General features: G+C 45.8%; 1 protein-coding gene across 1 annotated transcript in view; it reads right to left on the bottom strand.

Annotated features, from left to right (window-relative positions):
* The window catches only part of DLC1 (DLC1 Rho GTPase activating protein), a 153,357-nt gene that overhangs the window by 64,768 nt on the left and 69,392 nt on the right, over positions 1-19,197 (bottom strand). Inside the window, exon 5 of the mRNA XM_032955275.2 lies at positions 11,104-11,137. Within this exon, the coding sequence (XP_032811166.2) occupies positions 11,104-11,137 (34 nt within the window). The remainder of the gene's footprint in view (positions 1-11,103; positions 11,138-19,197) is intronic.

Below are 19,197 nucleotides of genomic sequence, written 5' to 3'. Positions count from 1 at the left end.
GAGTGGTGGAGGCTCGTACCAATGAAAGTGAATCGTGTGGGCGATGGAGATTTCATAGTCAAACCTGTCTCATTACTCAGCTTAAATTGACACATGCGCACCTTGGCCGATCAAAGCGTGCCTTCCCTTCCAAGCTCTTAACATTTCAACTCGACTACCGTGCAAGGCGTACTTACAGAACTGTTCCGTACATTTCCCAACCCAGGTTTGTTTTGGTGAAATATAACTTTTAAAAAATACGCGTTTCACATTTTATTACACAATGGCAAAAATAACTGCCGTGTTCCACTGCATTAATCAAAAGAACCCCGCAAATACAGCCAGAAAAGTTCAGCGCTTGCCCTTATCTCGTGCCATCGTTAACAAAATAGACCACGTGATGTTGCAGCTTTTAAGTTGCTCTGTGCAAAGGACATATTGGGAAAATTGAGTTTGTGGGAAAAAAAACAGGGGGCTTTCTGTCCGTTGGACCTCATTTCCTTTGGTAATTGTTTCTGACCTGTGCTGCCCTCTGACACAGGAGGCCCTTTCATTGCTGAGGGCACGCGCAGACCGAACGAAGTCAATAAAACTCCACAACTCTCGCTTCATCCACTCGAGTTTTGTTGATTTCTGGGAATGATGTTCTTTATTTTCCAATTTCATTTATTGCTCTGTTTTGCTGTTAGTTTAAAAAAAAACTCATTAGGCCAACCCAGTCAAGAGTCAGACTCATAAATAATTCTGATTGCAAGTGGCATGCCAGTTTATGTTTTAATATTTCCCTGCTTTGGATGTCTGATTTGTAAGTAAAACTTACTTGGCTGCATATAAACTAGACTTGAAATGTTAAGCAAAATGCAATTAATAATCACCTGCAATTGAAAGCAATAACATATTTAACACGTGTTCGACTGACAGTAGATCCATGTTATCAGATATTTCCACAGATTTGGGTGGATGTGTTTTATGCGATATCATAACTTGCACTTTTATTAAATAAAAATCTATGTTTGTCACCGTGACCCAACATGAACAACAGTGAAATTTTTAAGTACAAAGAAATATCAATGAATTACAAATCATTTATCAGACATTGTCAAATGCCTTTAAATACATAAAAAAACGTACAAATGGGCGCCAATCGACTAATTTATTGGTACTCCATAAATGTGACATTTGCCCTGAGTGAGAAAATTTAAGAGCCACAATGTTAGTCTACGAATTCTGTCGTGTTGATGCAGTCACAGTGCCGTGACGACGAATTAGCAAGGAGCAGGGAGACACGGGGAGGGGGCTGTTTATTTTTCCTGACAGGGAGGGGCCCTGGGGCTGCAGGTAATATCCTGAAACACTTGCAAACAGATACCCACAACAGATAAACAACGAGAGAGGTGGATAAAGGACACCAGGGGGAATTCGTTGGCAAGATTCGACCCAAAACACAACAGCCCAACGCAAGCGAGCGGAACCGGCAAATTGCACGTCAACACGAAACCGTTGTTGTGCGAGGAATCGGCTTCTTCCTGAGGGACCCCACACGGACTGGGGTCTGCTCAATGTCGTGGGCGATTATGAATTTGATGAGGTTGTAAAGCAGTATTTCTGTAGCCAAATCACCGAGAATGTGCCCAATCTTGTCAAATCTCAGACGTTAAGCAGGGTTGAGCCTCAATAGTGTTTTGATGAGCAATCCCTATGCATAGCAGATGTTACAGGATATGAGGCTACATGGTGGGCCACAGATGTGCAATACATTCCATTGTTGCTCTATACTTCTATGCTCTTACGTCTATGCTCCCCACCTTCCCCAAAGTGCATTGACCAGTGTGGTAAAGTACGGTAAAATATCCCCTACGATCCGCACGACGTGGAGAAGCCTTCATTGGGTCTGCCAAGCAACGTGCAGACACTGCTGCAGTGTTTTAGGGCAGGTCATAGCCTCGGCGGTGATGTACCACCAAGGCTTCGTTCACTCACTTATGCATCTCAACAGATGTTGCAATGCAGTGAGACATCCGTTAAACTATGGCAAGAGTGAGCAGAACGTTCAATAAGAGGAAACCACTATCGATCTTCATCAGAGTCTGAACATTTTCATCGCAGCATGCCGATTATTGTAGTCCAAACCACTGTAGAGCGTAGATAACAACTTACAAGCGTAGAGGATTATTTGTAAAGCCATATAAACCGTGTAGAATTTGTGTAAGTCGTATTAAACTACAGCTTTACGACCAACCAACCATGCCATCTTAATATTAAGCTGATCAAACCAAAGGGTTGTTTTCATGGAGTTTCAAAAAATGCCGAACTTTTTTTGTCTTTTAAGGATTCCTAAAGCAGCAAATATATACATTCAACTTACAAAGTATGCAAAAAACACATCGGCATTTCAGACCTAATATCTCTGTGGTTCAACTGTCACTTAACAGATGTGGGCTGAAGCCTACTGAATAAACTTTCATGTGGTAAAATTATGACAGACTATAAAAAACATTGTCACATAACAGCGCATCCGAAATAAACATGCGAGTGGAGCGTACGCACAAAAGTAAAAAAAAAACTATAATTTTCCTACCACAAAATAAAAAAAAATCGGCGTAAAAGCACTAATTTCTAATGTCTTCTGATAACTTAGGACACCTGGACTCGTCTTGTCCTGATGTAATGAAACAAGAAAAAACTATTTGGAGCTGCACTGGCATAACAGTGCAAACACAACTCTAAAGCACCTCATCACAGCCTTCATTAACAGAGAAGATAGGCAACTGCACACCTCCGATTAACATGGTTACCTCCGTATGGTGCGAAAGAAGTTCAACATACGTACGTACATATTTTCTGTTTGCAGGCAGTATTGATTGATGATGAGAGAAAAACAATGTGTTTTTTTTTTCAATCTGTTACGAAACAACAGATATGCGGTCAGGTTACATTCACTTGCGATGGAAAACACATGCAGCCGATGATCATCTTTGCCTTGGTGCCTCTGCCGACAACTATCATGGTGTCTGGCAGGACCTGCTCCCTCCTGCCATCCTGGGTGGCTTTTTGCACCGTGCACTTACCTCCACATCCAAGGCTCGTCTCGCCGTCAGCCCACCCAGGTGGGCCGAACAGTGCGCGCTGATCTTGCTAAGGGAGCCGCCTGCGTTTGCTAGCATGATACACCCCGGGCTCGACGCCGACTGGCGATCTTCGCGGCATTGGCGCACCATGCGCCGCTGCCATGGTCCAGCGAATGCCTTTAGGGCTTTGAGTGGTGAGCAGGAGCACGCCAGCTCCGCTAAGCTGATCGGCCATGCTCGTGACAGTTTTATTTCTTTTGCACTCAGCGAGGGAGGATACGTATACGCTTCATAAGCAGCTCGGACTATATATGTGAGCAATGCTGCTGTCACATCCAGCTCAGCTGTTAGATTAGCAATGCTCACCACTGTGTTGGGTTGTAAGGTCAGGCTTTGGCCAAGGTCAGCTGAGCCTCATCAATATCGACCGCCCTGAATTGGCTACATGAGCCCGTCTGGTGAAGATGCATCATTTGGTAGGAATCCAAATTTAATGTGCGATGGAGAGACCGGTGCCTATCATAGTAACATGGAATTACCAACACTGTTTAAAATCACCAAAGAAAACGAACACCTTCCAAGGCTCATTTTACCACATGATCCGGGTGGGTTATCACATAACTGAAAAAACAAGTAGCTCTTGCAACAAGAAAGGCATGTGTGATAATTTCTAGTCGACGATAATGCATGGCCTTCCAAATATTCAGAGAATGGTCCTTGTTGCAAACGGGGAGGATAGGCCAGCATACAATAAATGGGAAATTTCAGTTACAATCACTGTGGAATCTTTGAAGAAAACCCCATCACCCAATGCAGATTATGTGGAGGCGGTGAAGTTCCATGAATCGTAAAAGTATGGGCGGAACGCAGGCAGTCGGGGCCAATTGGCAACGCGGTGCGTGCGAGCGAATGCGACGAAACATTCCGCGCATTCTGCAGCTAATTTACACCACAGCAACACATTTATCTCAATTGCCAGCTCCACCTCCCATCAGATGCCTATGTTGGCAATCACAAAGAAGAAACCCAGCAGCAAGCCGACCATTCAGGGTCACGGTCAAAGTCGTATCGTAATAATGCCCACTAAATACAATACTGGGCTAGTAAATGGGACCACAGGGCTTCTGTCCTAATGAGCAGCACACTGCATCATGGCTACACCCCTGCAAAGAAATATAGAAGTCCCGAGACTATTTTAAGAGTTATGGTCCTGCTATTGGATGTCTGACCAATTACTTTTTGAGTGCATTTTTATAGAGAGGAACCCAGATTCCCTGGAGAAAACATATATGCGCACGAGGGTATAGCACTCGGAATTAAATACCTAAATGGGCCTACCTGAATTACAATCCAACGCGAAATAGTCGTAAATGGCAATAGCATTTTTCCACAAGGAGCGACTTTAAAAAAAAAAATTGTGTCTGTTTTTATTTTCTCCCAAGCCACACGGCGAGTTGGCGGCAGGGCCCAACGCCTCGCCTGGCAAAACTCAGAGCTCGCGCACCGGCGCTCTTTTGGGGCATGTGCACAAAAAAAGCCGTGGCGTATGTAGCTGCACAACCGTCGGGCACCAGAGGGGTAACTCCACCAAACCTTTGGCAAAATAGGACAAGCTGGGTCACAGTAGTTCGCTGACGATGTGTCTCGTCAGCGAACTACTGTGTATCATGCCAGCTATGTGCCCTCCACTTCTTGTATTTCAGAGAAAATTACACATGAGGTAGGTGGTTCAGTCAGACTGATTTGCACAGCCATCTTCCTCTTGAGACTAAGGCACGTGCTTAATAACGCCAGGCCATGAGTGAGAGCGTTTCAGTGCCCAATGGCAGGATGGTGCTTACCTCCTTTGTCGTTACCAAGCCGATCGCAGATATTATTTCACCCTAGTCTGCCCAAGGACCAATATCTCTGTAGAACAACCACTGTTGCTTTCTCATCGAGGGACATAAGCCCGGTGGTACTGAATCAACTATAATACCGGAGATAAATAATTGACGAGCACGCTGTTTTTTTCCAGCTTATCTCAGCTTGCTCGTTTTATACCAGTAAACTATTCCAATCTAATAAGACATACGCTACCTCGTTATGGCTCCCTGAGCCACGGGCAATATGCATTGGATGCTGCCACTGTCATGAAATGGAAGGACTGCCAGCTGCAACGCGACACAAGATAGGCCCACGAGCTGCAACTCTCTGGAAATCCGAGCTCCTCCAAGCCTGCCATCCCAGATGCGACTTATCTCGAGGCGAGCATATGGGCCATGCTGGAAGGCAGCCTCTGTTTGTTCCACCGTTGCGAGAGAGAGAGAGAGCGCTGAGTGGCGCAGAGTGGCGCGGCGATGATGTCGCTTTTCACCACGGGCTGCGATGGACGCTCCCGTGTTTGTTTGGGATCGAGTGGCAGGTAAGTGACCCCCGTGGGGTCGGAGGTCAGTGCCTGAGGTTAAAGTTGCGGTAGAGCCATGCAGCACCACGCGCGCTGTTTTGATGTCAGATACCCGAGCGTGCTTCTGTCTGTATAGCATTACGCCGATGTCTGTTCCGGTGGAGACTTAAAATTTGCGAGTATGGCGAGTGCTGCTGGTTCCTACGGGTCACATCAACATAATCCCGTCTGTCCTCGTGGCCTAGCTTGCCACTCAACAGCTGACTGCTGCCAGGACTTCAGTCGTCCCATCAGGATTGACCACGCAGTTTGGGAAAGTCCTGTGAGATTTGGTTTGGATGGAGGATATGGGGTTAGCAGTGTGTGTGCATCAGTGTTAGACATTTGAACACCACCACTCTGTTTATGATGATTAGGAATGAAGTGATGTCAGAGATATATCACAATCGCGTGAGAATTATGGGCTGGACATATACTTAAACGTGATCCAGAGTATATGGGATATTTATCTTAACGCTGCCAACAAAATTAAAAACCTCGTAACTTCAAAATGGGTCTCTGCCTTCCTACTCCTTTGAAGGTATTCCATGAATTTCATGGTAATGCCACTGCTCATCATAGTATGGTGACAGAATTATACACTAACATCCATAGACTGGGTGGAGCGGTGGCACAGTGGTCAGCACACTGTGCTATAAAACGGCATCCTGAGTTTTATTCTTAGTCACTGCTAATATGTAACTTGCTGACCCACCCCTACTGGACATTTGTGAAAAAAGAGCTTCATAGCTTAGTCTAAATAAATATTCAGACTGTAATATCAGTGGCGGGGAATATCCAAATAAGAACTGGGCAACCTCAACACTGACCTACACAATAAATATGATCGAACAACCCCCATGACTGAGACTGCTTGATGAAAGGAGGCCTTCATCAAGCAGTAGATTGATATTGGGCTGTAAATTATTAATAATTATTATACACATAAGCCACAATTAACGTTACATGAAATAAGCAGATTACAATTAACGCACTTGTGTCATTTATTTAATTGGTTTAACCGAACTGAGATTTAACATCGTTTTGCATTTGGGAGATCAGCGTTGTGCTGGGACTATCATTGATCTTGATGCTGTAGTTGTGGGTAATTTAAGAATTTTTGGTGTGTGAGTTATGCCCCACGGTATCTTTAAGATGCCCTCTATAGCATCATGAACCCTCTGGTTCATGATGCCTTTATAAATTCCCTGTTCTGCAGGGAATTTATAGGCAGGGGGACAAAAAAATGAAAGTACTGAACTTTAATGAAGTAATTTAATCTTCACGCAAGAATAAGCCTGCCCTTAATAATGTAAAGATACAAAAGTCCATTTCAGGTTTAATATTGAGCAAATGGCATTTTGAATCGTTAAAAGTTGCAGTGCAAATTATAAGGAATTTGGTGAAGAGTATCGACCCTTAACGGGTTATCAATTCTAGATTTAAAGCTTTCGTGACTGCTAGGATCCATACTCTTTGGTTCTATTGGGTAAAGTCACGTAGGTGAAAATAAAATAACAAAAAATCACGACGTTTCGGCCACAACACAAGCGGCCTTCATCAGGTGAAGGGACGAGACTGTCCTCCAGACAGTCTCGTCCCTTCACCAGATGAAGGCCGCTTGTGTTGTGGCCGAAAGTCGTGATTTTTTGTTATTTTATTTTCACCTACGTGACTTTACCCAATAGAACCAAAGAGTATGGATCCTTAACGGGGTCAACCGATCCAAACTGAATCCGGTTGATTGTGTTACCCAATGAACAAATGCACAGCGGTGTGCTTCTTGGAGTTTAACGAAAGAGATTTGCATTACCTCGGAGCTTAAATGCCGTGGCAATCCAGAAAACACGGAACACCAAAGGCATAAATGGGGAAAAAAGCAGAAAAAGACGAAAAAAGCGTGAGAAATTTGAGACGACACAGGAGAGAGAAACAAGAACGATATTTGCTCACACACACACACAGAGGCTAAACAGCCGTCGAAGTTTAGTACCTTTATGATTGGAAAATGTGAGTCAATTTGTTATCCCTGACTAAGTTTGGTACCATGAGACATGGATACAAAGGCCTGTCTCATTTTCCTTCACATTGCGAGATTTTAAACATATATAAGGCCTGCTAATGCATCTTAAATAGCAAAACATTCCTGGGTAAAATACAATTTCTGTAAATGCTCAACAAAAGTGCTGCACGTGTTGTGGTGGTAGTTATATAAGCCTCTAGCTACACTATAGATGGATACAGAACCATCTGATAAAAGCCACCACATGAACGGACTCACGCACGCCTACTGAAGTCATAAAATGTGAAAATACATCTATCTATTGGTCATATGTGACATTTTCAGAAGAGGACTATAACTTATTGAATGGCTGAACAAGAAAATGTAGCGATTGGCAAATACAGGCTTTGAAAATAAAAATGGCAAAGAAAACTAAATCTTGATTTAAAGCTTTCGTGACTGCAGGGATTCATATTCTTGGTTCTTTCGGTAAAGTCACGTAGAAGGGAATTTTATTGTTTTATATTTGTATTATTTTATTGTTTCCCTTCTACGTGACTTTACCGAAAGAACCAAGAATATAAAACTAAATCTACGAAAGGCTTCCACTAGTGGGAGCTCTGGAGAGCCCCTCTAGAGCAGGGGTCAGCAACCTGCAGCTCCAGAGCCACGTGCGTCTCTCTAAGGGCTGCTTCGTGACGTTTTTTTAAAATTAAAGATCATCGTCTTGTATTGACACGCATTGCGGCTCTTGAAATAATCGAGGGGTTTTTTTTACGAATTCGAAAAAAACGGCTCTTGTTGTTATTTTGGTTGCTGACCCCTGCTCTAGAGAGCATTTTGGCCAACACTTTCACACTCCCAAAAGTTGAAAAAGGTGGAAGTACCCACACTCAACCCCACCACACTGTGACCTGCAGATCGACTGACCGCGGTGAACCCATTTATACTGCTGGGTGGACAGAGGCGGAGGGATTTAAGAAACGTACCCATTGTGTCAACTGCCGCACCAGGAGATTGAACCAGCGACTTCTGGATTGCAAGTCCAGCGTGCTAATGATTACACCGTGCCAGCACTCCCTATAATATTATCAGCAAAAACTATAAGCTGAGAAAAAGAAGAGGTTGAGTTGGAGCAGCCTGTGCCATCACGGGCTGGTGCCACCTCAAAGGAGACCACAGAGAGACACGGAGGAGAAGACAAAATTAGAGCTGTCAGTCATTTTCACGAGATTGCCAAGAGCATGTTATTGCAGGCACCGGTGAAAGAAATGAAAATATTTAGAGAGGAGGCAGCTATGAGACAGAGCTTCTGCAGCATAAACTTCTCTAGCTCTGGCATAGCCTCGAGTGGCATGCAGATCACCGGGCCCTGTGTACACATGTGGGCCGCCCCTAGGTTCCCTTTTTTCAGCTCGTTTTGCTTGCTTAACCTCCGCTAATAGAATTAGGCACCGAAAGTGACAAATGGGTCGCAATCACAGCAAGCAGCACGCCGCGGGTTCAGGAGGTCACAACGCGGAGTGCTGCCGATAAGCACCGAGCTACGGTGAGCGTCGGGTTCACTAGAATAAAAATGATTGAATAAATGTATAATATAGGTTTTTGGGTTAGATCGCGTAAATATATAAATGTGTCGTTAAAATCCGCCACCACCCGACACAGCCAACTATTAAGGGTTGTCACGGTAACAGAACGTGGCCAATTCGTCACTAGTACAGCACACCGGTGTGTTGGAGAGCCAAGCCACAACATTTATGAACGTGGCTTGGCTCTGCAACACACCGTTGTGCTGTACTAGTGACGAATTGGCATGTTCTGTTTACGTGACAACCAATTACTGGTTGGCTGTGTCGGGTGGTGGCGGGTTTTAACGACACATTTATATATATTTACGTGATCTAACTCAAAAACTCTATTATGGATGATATGAGGTCGCGAAAGCCGACGTGTTAAACTGAATAAATTTACAATTAAAAAACCAACAAAGTCTAAGATTAGGGCGGCTGTCGGGAAAAGAGGCTTGCAAAATGAGCTGCTTCACAAACGATGCCAGGGCGCTGGAGATTGAAAGCAGGTGCCACGTAGTTTTTGCTGAGACGCGCGTTTCCCGTCAGTGCAAAGTCCCTTTCTCATCTGGCCCCATTTTACGCAGCACCGCCACACCGTACCAGGACAGGAAGCAAAAAGCAAATTGGTCGGAACTGAATCACAAACAAACGTCGACTGCTGTGCCCTACAAATCCGAGAGCTTTTTTCTCTTTAAGCTTTTGTTTTGTAAGCGACGTCTCAATCCACACGTCGGGCCTTTATGAGGCCCGGCCGGTGGCTGAGTGACACCCACTTCCCACCCCCTCAATTTCCAGCTGCGCCAGTTGACGCGGTCATTCGGCAGGACGCCCCTCGCTGCCGACGCTGCTCAAGACTGACCTGGCCTGCTGGGTCACGACCCCCGGCCATTTACGGGGACTTAATTACGAGCCCTCCAATGAGGAGGAATGTTAAGCCGAAGCACGGTCAAGACATAGGCCCCTAAGCCACCGACAAAAGATAAAGGGTAGCGAAAAACAATATGGCTGGGCGTGCGCGGTGGCAGGGCAGGACGCGTTTCGAAGGCTTTGATGAGTGCGCGCGCCGCGTGTTGCTGCCAGGAGTCGAATCGCGCTTTATAGAGATGCTGTTTGCTTCAACACTGGTAATTTACTGCCCACGATTGGTGTGCACGGAATGCAGTTTGATCTCCCAAAAGGGGGTGACTTGTGGGTCAGACTCACGCACGCACATGGTTCAAAATCCAATTCCACCCATGCTCAGAACTGTGCAAATCACGCACGCATGAACCTGCATGACCGCACACGTGCTGTGGCTAGAATGCCGAGTGTGCTCTGTGCGCAACGTGAACCCAGCCCACTGGGAGTTGGCCCTCCCCTGGGCTTGCTGACCTGCACTTCTCTCCGCACCCCTTCTCCCCTCCCATCAGGCTCTCCGATACAAGCATCGTGCTCACATGGACGGGGCTACATGCAGACAGGTGCGGGGCATGCATGGTCAGGTCAGCTCAGAGGAGCGTTCGAATTAAGATTGTCGAATGGGAGGGCAAGGAGGCGAAAACAGGCACTGGGAAATCCATCCGTGACAGGTTTGATGAAGGGGGCGGCCGGTGGTTGTGAGTCACATTGGATGGTAACTTGGCAGCTGGTGTTACGGTCCTAGGAGCCAGCTGTGCATGAGTGATTGGGGAAACCTGGAGTCCCAATGTTGAGTAATGTGCACGCTTTAATATTATATTCCTTAGTCACCAACGGAGAGTTCCCAGCATTGGTGAGGCATTGTGACATAGAAAGCTGGGTCGCTTCAAAGGGTTAATAATTAGCACACATTCTTTCCCAGGATCAGTTAATAAGTCTATCTATTAATTTTGCACTCCTATAGCAACCATAACAACAACCATAATGAGAGAAATTCACATATTTTATTCATAAAATGTAATCGAAGTTAAATACTAAAACATTACACACAAACTAATCTCCATCATCATCTGTACTTCAGTTATGATCGTAACTTTGACAATAAGTATCCTTGAAACAATCACAGTACCGTAGTGTTAATAATAAACGTGAACTACTCACCAGCCTTTTCCTTGTACAGCCTCACAGCCAGAACCTGCAGTGAGCAAACACAGCGGATGTTGTTAGTTCGATCAAACGTATAAACCGTTTAACTTTAAGGCATCTCAAAATGTGATACAAAGCAACCATAGAGAGGACTGCAGAGCTTGGGCAATTGTTGCCAACAGCTCACCACGTGGCTGCTGCCTTCCAGCTCGCCTGTGATTCCTCGGCGATTGTGAGATGCGGTTTGCATGCACGATGATGCTTATATAAAACTGAAAACAATATTATTAAAATGAACCATACGATACACGTAGAAAAATGCGGACAACAACAAAATAAGAATAATCAACAGAAAGAAGAAATGAAGCAGTGGCAGCGAACACCACGTCCAGGCTGGCACAAACGCTGCCCACGCCAGGCTGATGCCAAGGGTACTCAATGGGAAAGGACAGACTGATGCAACAACTTCCCGACGTTTTATCAGATTGGTGATTGGTGGGGGGGGGGAACTAACTATAAAAGGGATGGGCTGGGAGTGATTTGGATGGGGGTTGGAGGGCACAAAGGTGGGACATTCGTGAGAGAACATTACAGTACTAGCCTCTTGCCCGTCCAAGGACGGGTGTATTGCAGTAAATCTGAAACTTGCAAGCGAAAATCAGACCGCGACGTGATATATTCATTGCATCCATTCGTGTGCAATTTGTAAGGGCGCGGTGACACAGACTTAGTTCATTTAAAGGTTATAATCCCTTGTTCATCACGACGTCCTTTTTACTTCGATGTCTCAACAACAGCGTCACGGAGATCACGTGACGTGAGGGTTCTGCCTTTGTAGTGAGGGTTGTGAGTTGACGCCGAGGAGGGGGGGAGGAGGCGCCTCGCCCCCCCCACCCCCCCATGTGGAGTGACGTCACCCGCTAATTAATATTAATGAAGGGGTGGCCATTTGGAGGACGTCACCTGTTCATGATTATTAATGAGGGGGGGGGGGGTGCTACATGTGGAGTGACGTCACCCGCTCATGATTATTAATGAGGGAGGGGGGGGTGCTACATGTGGAGTGACGTCACCCGTTAATGATTATTAATGAGTGACGTCACGCGTGGGACACACAGACATTATTGGCTCATTATAGTAGTAAATGAGGTAAAATAGCCACTAAAATCACACACTCATATGCCTGAAGAAACGTATGCCGTCAGTCTACACTGCGTAGGCCTTCGCGGTGGTTGTGTTGTGCAGCTCTCCTCATGTGTTTTAAGATTGTACGCGTGTTGTTTTCCGCACGCTGGCCAGTGGCACTAACTTCCTGAAGAAACTCCCATTGTGTGGAACAACACGTTCGGACGCCACGCCGAGCGGTACGCGGGACAACCCGAGGGCACATCGGAGCGCTACGCCGTGCACCACGTCAAGTCTCCGTCGCGAACTGTGCAATGTAACGCACTTTGCTAAATACATCAGTGTTTTTTTTTAAATTAATTTTAATATCAAATGACCATTGCAGCACCCATGTGTTTCAAGTGATCGGAAACCTTATGGGGGGGGGTGAGGGAGGAAACGTGAGATTGAACGCGCTGATGTTTGTTCGTGGTCTTGTGCGTGTGCGTGTGTGCGTGTTTGCGTGCGGCGACTCGCATGCCAGTGTCAACACTTAGCAGGGAGATAAAAAAAACGGAAGAAACCGTGACAGCTTGGAGAGATTTTGACGTTGCCAAGCCACTTTCTTACATCAGCAATATCATCCTCACCCATCCAACTCTCACCCAGGGCCCCTAAGCAGCCCACCCCCCCCCCCCCAAAGCAACCCCTCGTGTCCTTTTCCCTGTCTTCCTGTCCCTTTACGACCTTCTCCGCTCCAGCGACAATCCCTGCGTTGGCCTCCCCTTCCTCCCACAACGCCGGCAACTATCTGCCCTCAGCAGCTCACCCGAGACCCAGGCTCGAGAGCGAGACGCACACAGAAAGACAAAGATCCCCCGAACGGCCTGAACATATTGTTGAGGCAAGTGCTGTTACCGTGCACCTGTGAAGGCCGGCAAGGTACACGAGGGTGTTGGGTGGACAGCATCACGCCTGACCGCCTTTCACTCCCCCAATGGCCATGCTTACATCACCACACTCGGTACTCACTTGAGGCTGAGTCGACTTAGACGAGGCCCTAGCCAAGACCTGTTTAGATCATGGTCACTGGTGTTGGTCGTGAGCGGGAATCCAACTCGGGTTGGCCGAGTTGGTAGTGCAGCACGCTGACCGTGACACTACTGCTCCCCAGACACTACCACACACAGACAAACATTCCCCCCTATATAGCCTTAACAGATAGTTGGGGCAAGTGCTGTTAGCGAGCACCAATAAAGGCCGGCATGGCACACGAACGGGTGGGGGTGGCAGGCACCACGGTCGGCCGCCTTTGTCTCCCTGGTGCTGATGTTTTTACACACCACACCAGGTACTCATTTGAGGATGAGTCGACCTAGGGGAGGCCCAGGTTCGGTTTAGACATTCGTCACTGTTATTGGTTTTGAGTAGGAATCAAATTCGGGTCGCCCGGTTCATAGCACAGCACACTAACCACGATGCCACCGCTCCCAACAACCACTTCGCCACCGCAACCACGAAGACATATATACACACACAAGCACTGATCTCCTGTCCAAGATCCCAGAACAATAATAATAATGTAACTTACCTTTGCAGGAAACCGTGACTAAGTGTCAAGCCTTTCCCAAGAAGGTACTGACTGGGTTGGGATGTTTGGCCAAATCCTTTTTGAACTAAGCACGGCATGTGGGTGAAAACCAGAGTAGCTGGGCTGAATAAAAGCCACGTGTACGGGGGGATAACACTCAAATGTGTCCCTGTTTGCCCCAAGCTCACGCTGCATTCCGTGTGCGCGGTTTATATAAGACCTGTAAGTCGGTTGCAAAGAAACACCTGCTTTATTACTAAACCTTCCCGCTTCATGTGACAAATATCGGTAATAATGTACAGCCCTTTGGTGAATTCACAGCTGGATGAAGGCCTCCCCATGCCATGTTGGTCACGGAGGTTGTTTTACCATAATTCACCACGCTGGTCAATGTGAACTGAAGGTGGTGGATCTGGGACCGGTTCGGATATCACTCGCCACTGATAATTCATGGCCCGTAATCAAACTCAGGTTGCTACGTTTAAAGTGCAGTGCGCTATCAACTGCACGACTGCTACTCCATTTATATATACTGTATATACAAGGCAGTAGGTAAAGGTGCAGTCTTGAAATTGCTTTCTCACGCCAATATTGGCAGAAGGGCCTCCATTAGAGGGACCTTATGAAAGCCAATGTCCAACTGGACATCTGTGAAAAGGGGCTTCACAGCTCATTGGATTCCTCCAGTCTAAATAAATATATTAATTCTGATTCTGCCAATATATAGGGTATTCTGGCCTACTCTCCCATCATGGGCAGACACATATATTTGACAACCAAAGGGAAACTTCTACCTAAAGGGTTTAATGCAAGCAGATTCTGGTCTCCCACTGGCCCCCTAAGCCCCCACCCTCCATCTCCTCTTCCTCACACCCCCCCCCCACCTCCCCCCGCGGCCCAGCAAACAGGAAGGGGACCCGGCTGGTTCGTCGCGGTGAAGAAGGATCCTCCGCGCCACAGCGGTCCCCCCCCCCCCTGTGCCATAGCTACGCAAGAGTCGCACGTCCCCTCGGAGGAGGGACAATCGCAGTCCCAGCCACGCGAGGCTCGCAAAGCGAGGCACGAAACAGCAAGAAGCAGCAGCGGCTCTCGGCTCACAGCAGGGCGACTTCATGCACTCAATCGTGGAAACAAAAAAAATGAACATTTCGGAGGAACTGAACATTAGACGCCAGACGGGTGGATCGAAAATGTGTTCTAAAAACCCGACACTTGCAGAATTCGTTCAGGAGCTATACTGGGCTTAGAGGCATTCATTGCTGCTTGGCGCGAGTAGAAGAGACGAAATGAAGTTATGCACGGTAAGAGCGATTCACGACGGGGGACCAGGTATATTTATTTAGTTCGATTTAGACACGCAGACTAAATACATTTACTTGATTACTAGGTGGCAGTGCATTGAGATAGTTGCTCTTCAAGGATGACCTAGGATGTAAACTAATAATGAATACGACAAGCAATCTCTATTCATAAACATCAACGCGACAGCGAGCGAAACGAACTTTCACAACAACACAACGTCATTAGGCCAGCAGGGTTTTGCAGTGGTAACACGTGTCACACCAAGGGTTCGTGTCCTGACCCCGGGCGCCTTGCTGTTTGGGGTTGCTATGTTCTCTCGCTGTTCTGTGATGGATTTCCTCTGGTTCCCCGGTTTGCTGCATATCGCTAAAAAAGAGTGTAACTGGTAGTGACCAAACATCCCAATGTTGAAAAACAATATCTACAAATGACTCTTTGAGATTACGCACAGCAGCATCGCCCCCTATTGTAAAAACTTGGCAGGACCCATATGAATTTTGTGAGGCTTCCCTGGATATACGTGCATAATATATAAAAGTAAGCAATTACTTTTACAATATTCATATAATGCTGCTGTCAGTTTCTATTTGGCTCATGGTGAAGGCATTTTCTGCCTCTAGTTGAGGTTTTCTACCAGGTCAATTGAACACCGTTTTAAATATAGATTTACATTTCAATCTAGATTTAAAACTAATTTCTTTAGAACTGATTTTTGTGTTCGTTTGTTGTCGTTCCCCCGCACCTCCGACGAGCACGGTTGGCTACTACGTACAGTGTGAAAGAAGTTCAGCATACATAGCCTGCTGGATTCACACAACTTATAGATATAATTACAACAATACACACATCCCCGAATTGCTTTTATGGTGCATACCACACACGTGTTTTCTACATATGTAAATTGCAATTTTACAAGATGTAATTTTTCCATTCTGTTCTGGTTCTGACGAATGGAATATTGCTCATTTTAAGTGGTCAAAATTTATCGCAGATTCCATAGTATTTTGGGGCAATGCCGTGAAGAAGAAGGCATCTCGCAGTTGATATTTCTGCCGACTGACGTCCTCGCAGCCTGTGGTCACGTGAGACACGCCAGCAAGAATCCAGCACGTGTGTTAGTCGGCCTTTGCAAAGCCAATTGCGGGTCTTGTTTTGTCTACTCTCTGGGTGCTCTCACAATAACGGGGCTCTATAAACAAACTTGATCACTTCTCATTGATAAGGCCCCCTACCCCCTCCGCCTGAGCGGTTCTGCGCATGCAACACAGCCGTCTATTTTTACTGCTAGCCGCCCTTTGACAATGGCACGCAACAATGGAGCGCAAGCTTGGCACGGAGGAGCGGTATTGTTTCGAGCAGGGGGGAGGCTCGCACTGCGAGAGGGCTTCTGCTGCCTCGGGGGGACAGATGATGTTTAGGACGGCTGACCTACTGTGACTTTCACTCCTTTGACAAAACGAATACAGCCGTTGCAACACAGTTGATGTCTGTTGTAATATTGAGATGCGTTAGCTAAAAAATAAGGGCTATCGAAATGAGAAAAATAAAATAGTGGCCGTTTGGCTCAGAGGTAAAAAAATAAACATTGAGTCGGTAATATTGAGATCCTTTGTTCTAATCTGGATATCAACCTCCCATCATTGAACCCAGGTTCGCAAGTATAGACAGTTAATGGTGTAAGCCTGATCCACCAAAGCCAGCACGTAAACATAATCATGTTAAATTAAGTTTTTATGCAAATTGGGAAAAACATCCAGTTCTGAGAATGAATATTTTGGTTTCACTGCCACCTGACAAACATCTCTAAAGCAGGGAACGTAAGAAAGTGCAGCGCACCTAGTTGTACATAAGCGATCATTTGAAGAGCTCTCCGACGTAGTTTTGTGATATCACCTTCCACAGGCCGTTCTCTAGCACGGAGCGATGCACTGCTCTGTGCGCGTTCAAAATGGACACACGTGTATTCATGTCGTGAGAGGACATGGCCGAAGTAGCACGACTGGAATAACATTGGGAAAAATACAAAACAAAACTGATAAAAAATGAGTAAACGTTCAAGTTGTATGATAATAAAATAGTGTACAGTGTGAGTGTGATGTGTATAAATTAGAAAAATAAAACTGAATTGAGGGCACTGTCAGTGTAGTAAATTAAGACCTGGAATAAAATGCAAATATTTTAAGAAGTATACGAACCTGACTATGGTCGTAAAAGCATTGGTTTGATTGTGTTATTCAATCGTGAACATAAAATAATCGAAAAACATTCAAATCTCATGCAATAAAAAACTTTTGCTACAGCAGTTACAAATGTAATTTGTACATTGTCTTTCTGTTCTGCTTTAGGGAGCATCTCGAGTGATGGCCAATACATGCCCGACGCCGAGTAATCGGATTTTTACAACCTACGCACGCTCCCCCCCCCCCCCCCCCCCGATAAGAAGCTTCTCGTTAAAGTGCGCCAGTACTTCAGAGGAAATTCAATTTAGCAGCCATCGCGTGTGCCAGCCGGGGTCTGTAACTCTGCGCCGACCTTCTGCTGCAAAAACAAAATGAAATCTGAAACCTCAACAAGCCCGAGGGATACGAGAAAAAAAACTAAATCGCGAATATTCGGTAAAGAGTTCTGTTTGATTTAATCCTCCAGCCTTAATGGCCAAAATCGCTCTCGTGTGCATTTATTATGGTCCCTGTAGACAAGCCCGCTGACATCTGCATCGAATAATTCGCAGATAAAGGAGCAGCAAGGAATGTTGGTTTTCCCCCAAAAAATGTAATAAGCGAATGTGTGGTTTTATTCTCAGGCTGAGAGTGTCTTTGCAATTACATCTTTCGCAGCAGACGTAGAATTAAAATCCTCTTTACGCAATTTTTTGCTTTATTTTCATCACATGTGGAACGCGTCTCTGTATCAATGGAAGTAAGCGGCTTGGAGAGGGATGTCACGGACTCGTCAACACTGACCGCGTGCGAAGACTTCAGGCAGGGGTGATGCAACTAATGATTGAAAAATATCCATTCCCCTGAACTAACTTAACACTCCAATACAATCCATCTTGACACTCTTCGTCCCTGTCTTACCGCCCATCCACACACTGAAACCCCAAAATTTCAGTTTTTAAAAAGCGACTCAAAATGTTAAATATACGTTTTGTTTACGCAGAACAACCTCGCCGAGTCCCAATACTTTTGCAGGAGGATCTGCGTTGCAAACTTTTGCCAACTCCTTTTTTGGTATTTTTTGCACATGGGAGGAAACCACAGCGCCTAGAACCTCTTCCCCCCCCCCCGCCACTCCACCCACCCACCACCACCCAGCCCCACACAAAATATAGAACAGGGATCAAATGCTGCATGCAAAGTGCAAAACATAGCTGCCGTACTTCCCTCACGATATCAAGTCATTGGCCTGCAGATAAGAAAATCATGATTCCCACTGCTCACCGTTGCATGAATTGCAACCGCATTACTGCCAGTGCTGCTGCTCACGCTTTTAAACTACGGAGAAATGTTTGAACTTGGCGATGGACTGCGATCAAAACTACAACTTAATAATTTACAGCTCTCTGCTAAATTACTGCTGGATGAAGGCCTCCCCATACCATGCCAGTCATGGGAGCTGTTTCGTCATACTTCACCATGCGGGTTGGTTATGTCCGGGATTACTTTGCACAAATAAAATAACTTCATATACCTGGTCCCCCATCGCGAATCGCTCTTACCGTGCATAACTTCATTTAATCTCTTGTACTCGCGCCAAGCAGCAATGAATACCTCTAAGCGCAATATAGCTCCTGAACGAATCCTACAAGTATTGGATTTTTAGAACAATTTTTCGTTCCATCCGTCTGGCGTCTAATATTCAGTTCCTCCGAAATGTGCATTTTTTCGTTTTAAACTGCATGCGTTGTACGCACATGTGTAAATACCATTGCGCGTATGAATTCCAAGAAGACTTAGACACGCTCTCAAGGGTGATTTGAGCTATGCCTTCCAGAGGGCTGAGAATTTAGTGCTGCCTTAGAAAAATAAGAAAGGGAATTCACATCGAAGGAAAAAAAAAACTACTCTGCCAAGAGCTAACCTGCGTGATCAACAACATTCGGCACAAGA

This window comes from Petromyzon marinus, chromosome 16 (assembly GCF_048934315.1).
Source record: "Petromyzon marinus isolate PM22_M1 ecotype Great Lakes invasive population chromosome 16, UKy_Petmar_22M1.pri1.0, whole genome shotgun sequence".
NCBI lineage: Eukaryota > Metazoa > Chordata > Hyperoartia > Petromyzontiformes > Petromyzontidae > Petromyzon > Petromyzon marinus.
The sequence above is the reverse complement of the archived record's forward strand: the minus strand, read 5'-3'. Positions and strand labels throughout refer to the sequence as shown.